The sequence below is a fragment of the Platalea leucorodia genome (assembly GCF_965183815.1).
Source record: "Platalea leucorodia genome assembly, contig: HAP1_HAP1_SCAFFOLD_24, whole genome shotgun sequence".
In the NCBI taxonomy this organism is placed as follows: domain Eukaryota; kingdom Metazoa; phylum Chordata; class Aves; order Pelecaniformes; family Threskiornithidae; genus Platalea; species Platalea leucorodia.
This window is the reverse complement of record NW_028121458.1, coordinates 1,418,535-1,427,761: the sequence shown is the minus strand read 5'-3', so window position 1 is coordinate 1,427,761 and position 9,227 is coordinate 1,418,535. Positions and strand designations below refer to the sequence as shown.

Sequence of the window (9,227 nt, the reverse complement as noted above, 5' to 3'; positions counted from 1 at the left end):
AGGACCAAAATATTTTTAAAAAGTACCTCTGGATCTTAGAAAGCCTCCAAAGACCTGATGAATGAGTGTGCTAGCTTGAGAAGTTGTGTCCCGGCTGGAAAGAAATGGTAATCGGAGCTCAGAAGGTGGAAGGCAGAGAGTTAGCTCTTCCACGAGTTTTCCTTGTTAGGAAGGGCCCAGACAGAGTTTTCACTGGCGGTCGTAAAGGAAGGAGTCAAAAGGGCTAGAGAACGTTTCAATGGTCATGTGCTTATGCTTACTTGCTGCTTGTGCTCAAGCAAGCCCTCTGCATGGCATCCACGGTGTAGTAGAAGAATTCATGTGCGTCTTCCTGGGTGCCAAGCTGGAAATGGTCTCCTATTCCTGAGAAAGAAGAAGGGTTTCCCACTGATCTCAGAGAAAAAGGAAAGAAGACTTACCCTTCTGAAAGCTCTCCTCCTTAACATGAACCCGGCAAAACCAGTTACACACTTCTTCAGAAATCCAAAATACCTCCAAATGAAACCATCTGAAATGACTCACGTGGAAGCTCATTGATCACAGGTGTAGGCTCAATGGCACTGCCCGAGCAAGACAGCACCTCCTCAATGTGCACTTCCATGGTACACATCATGCAGAAGCCTTGCTTCGCACCTAAAGAGGGAGGGAAAGAAGGACGGAAGGGAGGAAGCAAGCAAGCGAGCCTCTCGGTCAGGTAAAATATACACAGCTATGGAAAAGCTTCAAGGGAAAAAACCACCAAACCACCCCACGTTTAAGTTCCAGGTGCAATCTCCACTCTCCCTTCTACATCTGCTTCTCCTCAGATGCCAGTGGCTCAACAGCCCTGTGGCGGTTTATTGTGCAGAGTTGTATAGAAGAAATAGGCATGCCTTTCGAAGGCACTTCATTAAGCACGGGAAGCAAGAAGTGATCTTCCCCGGGAGTAGGAGCACGGTGCATGAAACCAAACTGACGCGCTGCCTATGCTATGCCAAGCCCGCTCTGAAGGCAATATTGGAAGGCAGCTTCCAGAGGAAAATAAAGAGCTGTCTTCCCAGAGTCCCTGTTGTTCTTTCATCCTTCAGAGCTGCCCAAGAGATGTAAAAGAAGGTGTAGCAAGGACTCACAGGACTGGCTGTGCTCACGAGAGAGCAAGTAGTTGGCCAGCGGCGGGGTGTATGTCAAACACTGCAGGACAGAGTTGAGGAAGCAGGTATTGCCCAGGTTGAAGAGGCCGCCTCCGACACTGCGTCTTTGCTGCCAGGCCATGCAAATCTTCTGCGGAGGAAACAGGTCCCTTTCCGGCACAGCCATTCCGACACTCATGCCTGCAAGGAAGTCAGCTTTTAAAGGAGATCCTCCTGGTTTGGTTTTGGAAAGCCCTAGACCGCTCTCCCTAGGCTTGTCCCTCTTAGGATGTGTTACATAAAAGATAACAAGGAATTATGCTGGCAGCCTGCGTCTACCCAAGCTGTAAAAGTAGAGCTCAGCTGGCACCTCAGAAGGTACAGGCCAAGCCACACGTCCACCCTGTCTCGATCTACGCAATCCCCTATCCAAAAGGAAACTAACAATTACCTTTGCCACCAACTGGAATTAGCGGGAAGGGGAGGGAGAAGAAACGGATGAAATTTCCGGGAAGAAAAGGAGAACGTAGAAGGAAATGCAGACAGCGAGGAGCTGAGTGACCCCGCTGGCGAGCTCAGCCCACGCTTGCTCTCTCCAGCACAGGCGCCAGCTCCGGGAGAGAGCACGGCAGGAGCTGCGCGGGGACGCCATTTATGGCCACCCGGCCCTGGGACGCCCTTTGTGACACGCGGCCGTGTGGGGCCACGCGGCGACGGGGCTGTAACCGCCTGGCAACTCCCACAGCTGCGGCCACGGGGCCGCCGCAGTGCCCGCTGCAGGGACGGGGCTCCTTCCCTGGGCAGAGCACATGCCTCTGCCCCGCGCAGAGCCAGCCCTGGGTGGGCACGGGCACGTGGCTGGGGCCACTGCTGGGGACAGCTGGGGCTGGCACAGCCCTGCTGTGGCCCCGGGCTCCTTCCCCACTCTCCACAGTCAAATGCTGCAGAATGGTGCTGAGGAAGCTCCTGTTGCCCAGGTTGTAGAGGCCTGCACTGACCCTGCCTGGTTGCTGCCAGGCCATGCAAAGCTTCTCCGGGGGAAAGAGGATCCTTTGTGGCAGAGCCATTCCCTCGGCAATGGCTGCAGGGAAATGACATTTGAAAAGAGACGAGATGATATTGTTGCACAAAAGCATCTTTTAAAAGTCAAGTTCTGTACAGGAGCCCCCAGGACAAGCAGCTCTAACCTCCAACACAGAACCACTGGGGGAAGCCTAACACTGCCATTGACAATGAGTGGTCAAGAAACAGTTTTGGAAAAGAGTCTGTTGCCCTGCTTACTTTGCCAAAACACCATGAAACCCACACCCTGATTTCTGTGCCTCGGGCTACCTTCCTTTCCCTCTAGACTCCTGAACTGGATTATCAGGTCAAGTCTTCCCTTTTCCTGATTGTAACTTGATGAAAGCAAGCACCTAGTCCAGAAGGTAACCCTGCTGATGTCAGAGCTTTCTACGAGCAGTGTCATCTTTCAAAGTCTTGTCCATAGTGGCAGAGGAGGGACAAAACTCATTTTCCTGTGTCTAATCAAAAACACCTGGGTGAGCCTGGCTGCTACCTGGGAACACCCCAGAATTCACTCTGGGCTGTCAGCACATCCACAGTCAGGGATGGAGCACCAGCCACGTCCGTTGCCTTTGGGGATTCCCAAAGTCCCAGCCTGCTGGTGAAGCCGTTACTCACAGGAGTCGTTCCCCATTGCGGCCATCGCTCCTCTCAGGAACAGAGCAGAAAGCTTTGGATGGCAAAGGATGTGAGGACGTGGTCCAGAAAGAGAAGACCAGCGCCAGGCCCGTCACCTGTTTGCAATGAAATACTTGTAGTTCAACAAAATGATTGAAAACAATTCCAAATGAAACCCACAGATCAACGTCTGCCATCAGGAGTGTTTCAGTGGTACTTGTAAGTGCTGCAGAGCTGCAGGCTGACGGCCCTGCTGTCCCTGTCACAGGACTCCAATTGACAGCAATTACCAAGGCCCTTTTGACAGACTGCATTGCGTGTCACCTTCTCTGAAGGGGACCTGCTGCTTACCTGTGGCCAGCGTTAGCAGCAGAGCCCTCTGGTCTCCAGCCCACACTTTCCCACCTTGTACACAGCAGTGACCGGCTTTTGGCCGCTACTTTAACGGCTGCCTTTGTCGTCCTCCTTTTCTGTCTCCCTTCCTACCCCATCAGTCAGGGTGGGCTTCTTGTCATTCCAGGCTGAGCCCAACACCTCAGACTACACTGCCAACCCCCTACTTACCTATCCTAGGCTATGGTAAAGAAATATAAGAATTAGCAAACAGGAGCTCTACCGATAGCCCATATTTGGCCAGCCTAGAAAGGTGTAATAGCGCAGCCTAGAGCTCGGAAGGCACAGAGCAGCCTATGCTTTTCTCCTGTATCTACCTACCCTATGATGTGTCCTGAAAGTCAAATCATAATTACCTTTGACCGAGGATGGAAGCTGAGGAGAAGTGGGCAGGAAACGATAAAGGGTTGGGAAAAGTGGGCACGTAAGTAGCAATGGAAGGAGCTGAGTTATCCCGAAGGGCAGCTCAGCCCAACTGGCTTTCGCTGGCCTGCTCTTCAGGATTCCAAGCCCTGGCCAGGTGAGGTCACAAGCGCTGGGTGGGTGCCGCATCACCGCCCCTTTGTGACATGGGCCCGCATGGGGATGTGTCCCCTGGAGGCCACAGAGCTGCCATGGCCCAGGCACCTCCTGCAGCCATCAGCCCCTGGGCTTCCCCATGCACTGCTTGTGCAGGTCTGTTTGTCTGCTTACAGAGTTCCCGCCTCTTCCCCAAGCCACACCAGCCGGATGAATAAAAACCTGCCCTGGGCTGTAAGCGTGCCTGTTCCCAGCTTTGGCTGGCACATTTGGGTTGCTGAGGGTTTCTTTTCCACTCTTCCCAGGTACAGGACTGTGTCCGTGAGACTCATGGAGCAAAGCACCTGGTCTCTTACAGGTTCATTTCCAATGAATTTTATCTGCCCCCAAGATACAGCCATGGGCTGGCTCTGAACTAGTGCTCCTTGTCCCTCCGATTCATTCCCTGGTGAAAGGCGGCCACCCCTATGAAAGGTGGCACCACTTTGCAGTTCCCAACGGGAACCACTGCCCGGGAACCGGCATCCCCTCCCCGGCCTGGTACCAACACCCCTGGTATCTCTGCCCTGCCCTGCTGCTGACAGTCCCACCGCCGGCATCTACACGAATGCAAGAATTCCTCTTGTAATGCTATACACTGCGTCCCAGCTGCTCTCCTTGGTCAGCATAGGCTGGTTGCCAAATTTTCGTGACAGCTCCCCATCATGGCCACACAGTACCGGTTCCACCACAGTTGGGAACAGCAGTTGCCCCCCAGGGCACAGAGGGGAGGACAAAAACAATCCAAAAGTGCCCCAAACCCCCCATCCCCACCACCAGGGCAGGATGGGGCAGCACAGGCATGTTGGCATCACAGGGCCACTGGGGCTGGCCCCATCCCTTCCCCTTGGACAGGAAATTCACCTCCCCCAAAACATCATGCTTGGGATGGGAGACCATTGGGATAGCAAACCATCATTGGGATGGGAAATGATCACTGGGACGGGGAACCATGGTGGGGCTGGGAAACCAACACTGAGGGCAGGAAATCATCAGCAGGATGGAAAATCATGGAGGTGGGAAGTTGTTGCGGTATGAAAAATCAAACCATTGCAAGGCTGGCTGAAGCAGGTGCTGGCGGAATGATCGCCATGGGGACGGACCCCTCAGAATGCTGTTTGCCCCATACCCAACCCCACACTGCCCAACTGCCATGGCAGGTACAGCAGCAGGCTTGCGCTCCTCCTGGTGCTCCTGCCCTCCGGGTCACCCCCCAACCACTTCTGCCCACCAGCATCTCACCCTCTCACCCCTCTTTCCCATGCAAAGGGGCTGCCGAGTCCTTTATTCTCAGATTTCCATGTAGAATGTGTCACTGTGCTCTGATGAGGCAACGTGACCTGCGGGCCCTGAAGCCCTGCTGTGGCAGCTCAGGACAGACTGCCCAGCCTGGGTCATTTGGGGCAGTGCTGGGCTGACCAGGTCCAGTTCTCTTCTGCTGACAGGGAACTAACTGCTAAAAAAGCACACGCTCAAGTCGGAAGAGGATTTCCTGTTCTCAAGAACAGCTTTGCAGTAGAAGCAGCGAAGGTAGTTGCTTTGTTGTCTTCTAAATTTCTAGATGAACAGAAGAACAGCAAGCCCTCTCCCTAAGCCTTTGCCCAATCCCCAGCACTGAAAGGTGAGCTCTGATCTCGAAGCCCGAACCTGAACACCTAAGCCCCAAAGCCCTCATTCCTGTGCTCCAACCCCCTCACCTTCAACCTCTCCTAACCCTAACTTCCTCTGTTTGGCCCCTTGAACAGGGCAGGGATCGTGAGGTCCCAGAACAGTCGCACGGCACTGGAAGAGGAATGTGAGGTGACCTGTATCTGATCAGCTCATAGGCCACAAGGAGGAGATGGGTGGGAATGCTATGGTGAGGTCAGCTGTGCTTCAGGATCTCCTGGGCCAGCAGGAGGCACAAGGCTGTGAAGGTGGCTGTGAGGTCACTTCTGTCTCTGGAGTTGATAGGGCAGTAGCAGGAACATGGCTGGGAACGGGACTGTGAGGTCACTTCTTTCTGCAGTAGCTGATAGGTCAGCCCTTGACTCATGGCGGGGACACGTACTTTTAGGCTCTCATTTGCCAGTGTCCCTAGGAGGCCAGCAGAAGGCACGTGGCTGGCAAACTGACTGTGGGAATCACTTTCTCTACGTACCTGGTAGGCCCATGCAGGAAGAGGGCTTGGATAGGGGTTGTCACATCCCTTCCACCCGAGCACCTGATGGGACAGCAGCAGGTACATGGCTTGGTTGTGTCTACTGGAGAAGCTGAAAGGCCAGCAGCAGGCACGTGGCTTGGAAGATCACGGTGAGGTTACTTTTGTCCGGTCAGTTGGTAGGCCAGAAGGCAGCTGATGGGTTGGGCTATTATGATGACATCAGTGATGTCTGAGAAGCTCCTAGGCCAGTAGGAGGCACATGGCCATGAAGGGGAGTGTGAGGACACTGGCATCTCCAGTCTCTTTGGGTCATTGGCCATCAGCAGACACATGGCTGGGCTGTTGACTAGGACATCACTTCTGCCTGAGAACCTGGTAGGCAGCAGCAGGCACATGACTTGGCTGTTGTTTTGTACCTGGAGGATCTGGTTTGTCACGTCCCCCGTAAGAAAGGCACGCAGACTCTGTGAGGTATCATTTCAAATGCCATTTGATAGAGCAACCACTATAAACAGTGACTAAGGGCAGCTGCATACAGGGCTGCATTAGGAGGACTGTGGCCACCCAGACCAGGGTGTTGTCGTCCCCCTTCACTCAGCACTGGTGTGGCCACATCTGGAGTAGTGTGTCCGGGTGTGGGGTTCCCTCGTCTGGAAGAGTGGGAGACCTGGAGCGGCCCCAAGGGACATCTGCCAGGATCGGGGATGGGGCCTGTGTGGAGAGGCTGAAGGACTTGGGCTTCTTTTGCCTGGTGAAGCGGAGGCTCAGGGCACTCTAGTAGTGGCGTGCAACTGCTTGAAGGGTGGCCTCAGAGGTGATGGAGCTTTTCCTGGTAGTGGGAAGAGAAGGAAGCCTCCACAAAGTGCAGCTTGGGAGGTTCAGACTGGATGTGAGGAAGAAGAAATGTCACTGAAAGGGTAGCCTTGTGGTGCAAGAGGTGACCCAGAGGGAGTCTGGATCAGCCCATGGCTTTGTGTTTCAAGGGAAATCCAGCAAGGGTGCAGAGACCTCAGTGAAGATATAGAAATGCTGGGCTGAGAGCTAGGCAGGAAGGCAAGATGGATGTCAAGAGCCTGAAGGGAAAGAGGTGCAGGCATGGGACAGTGTAGGACAGCCTGCAGCAGATGTGGCCAAGGGCTCTAGCAAGGCTGAAAGGCCCAACAGGACTGAGGTCTTTGTCCTCTTGGCTCTGGCAGCTGCCTCCGGCACCGAGGCCTACCAGGCAAAAGTTGTTTTGAGGCTCTGGCCTTTGTTTCTTCCTCAGCCCTGCCTGGGGAGGCCGGGAGGTGTTGTACAGTTTTCCTACACTTGGCATTGCTCACCCTCACAGCCCACTGCCCCCAGGAAGAGCCCTGAGCCATGCGGGAGGGACAGGATCTGCCTTCCCGGGGCCTGCGGATAAGGGCTTGGCCTTTCTGCTTCACAAAAGAAACCAAAGGCTTTGCTCAGCATTACAGCTGCCTGCACAGAGCCTTTGCCTGCCTGCAATCATGGCCTCCAATTACCTGCTCTAAGGAGTCCCTGGGGAGTCTTTGTCAGTAATGGTCCTCATGGGACTCAATTAATGCTTCAGGGTACTTTGGGTTTGCTTCTGACTTGGACTTCTTGAGCAGTTTGTTCAATCTCCTCTCAGTATCTGAGGTTCAAGGCCTCAGCGCCAAATACACCCTGGGGCTCATTAAAATACAGAAAGCCCTAACGAGCCCTGTCTCTTCCTGTGATTTTCTCCAAGTCTTCACAACTTGTACAGCTAATTAGAGAGGTTTCATAGTGGAGTTAAGGAGAAAGATTTCAAAGTGCCTCTAATAAAAATGAATTTTGTTTTAAAGGATATTTTGTATGAATTCTGAGGTTAAAGAAGAGGTGATAGAAGCATTCTCCAGGTGTTAATGATCCAGAGTGTCTGCTCAGGAGGTCTGGACAGGTAGGAAAAGCAGTCCCTTGAGGTCTGAACACTGTATGGACAACTTTGCTCCTCACCTCCCCAACCTCCCCATTTCTGACATTGGCCCCCTGGGACTTGCATCACTGTTCCTTGCATCAGACTTCTGCCCTGGAGTCTGCAGCTGGATGTCACAGCTCCATTGCACCATCTCCCACCTGCTCTCCTTCGAGAACTGGCTGCACACAGGCACAGAAGAATTTTTCCTATTTGCAATTAAAGAAAAGCAAAGCAGGATAAAGTTCCACAAACAATAAAACACACTCTGTAACCATATGCTCAGTCCAAGCTGCCTCTAAGGAGGTTGCCTTTCTACAAGGGATAACCTTATGAGAAATGCTTAGAGATAGATAGGTGCAAACAGATAGATAGGAAAACAACTAAAGTGTTGGTTAAAGAGGCAATTAGACTACTGAAAGACAGGCAAGCTTTGAACTCCCTGGGGCTTAAAGCAGCTGCATAGGTGAGAGGTATCTGAAGGAACAAAGACTAAGGGGAGGAGAAAACTGGAGAAAACTGGCAAGGGCCTTTGCCTAGGCAGTCTGCATCCACAAAGATGATTTTAGAAATGGCCACTCTATCAGGATAGGTGAAAGTATATGAAAGACTAGAGAAACTAAATACACTGTATAACAGGCAGAATAGTGGTAATGGAGTTACAGGGGAAGACTGGCATTTCTTTGAGTATCCCTTTTGAAAGGTCATGGGACTGGTGAAGGTCTTATGCGACTGAGGCCAAGCAAGTGCTGCACCCATCTTGGAAGGCAGCCAAAAGTGCAAGGCAGGGAAGCGCAGGCTGTACAAGCTCCCTTTGGTGAGGAGGGAGCCACTGAATGCCTCCTCATGGCTGACATTTCTGGACAGCTAAAAGAGAAGAACATGTCCAACAGCAGTCAGCATGGACTCCCCAAGGGTAAATCATGCCTCGCCAGCCTGATTGCCTTCGTGGTGAAGTAACGGTGTTGGTGCATGAGGGGAGAAGAGTGGCTGTCGTTTACCTCGGCTTCAGCAGGGCTCTTGGCGTGGTCTCCCTCAATAGCCTTCTACTCAAGTTAGGCCATTGCAGCCTGGATGGACAGACAAACAGACGGGCAAAACGCCAGTTGGATGCTGAGGCTGAGAGAGCAGTGGTGATTGTGAAGGAAGTTGAGAAAGATGAAACTTGGAGGTGTGTGTGCCGCCGAGTGCATTCATGTTCCCAAGATGTGCTCTGTGCCTTGTGAAAGGTGAAAAATGCCGCCTTCTTCTCGAGGGCAATGTCACTGATGCTTGCAGAACCCCTTCTGACTGCACAGGGGAGATGCTCTGCAGGCCACCTCCTTTGATAGCATGCAATGAAAGGGACAGGCCAGAAAGCCAAGGAAGCGTGATGGAGCATTCGCAATGAAGCTGTCCACAG

At 52.9% G+C, this 9,227-nt stretch overlaps 1 protein-coding gene across 1 annotated transcript; it reads right to left on the bottom strand.

The window, feature by feature from the left end:
• Positions 1–256: 256 nt before the first annotated feature.
• On the bottom strand, positions 257–1,296 carry LOC309603202 (ubiquitin carboxyl-terminal hydrolase 42-like; the record flags this gene model as incomplete). Its single annotated transcript, XM_082338105.1, has 3 exons — positions 257–363; positions 523–633; positions 1,110–1,296. 3 exons carry the CDS (start codon positions 1,294–1,296, stop codon positions 257–259), a joined length of 405 nt encoding a protein of 134 aa, XP_082194231.1.
• Positions 1,297–9,227: the final 7,931 nt, after the last annotated feature.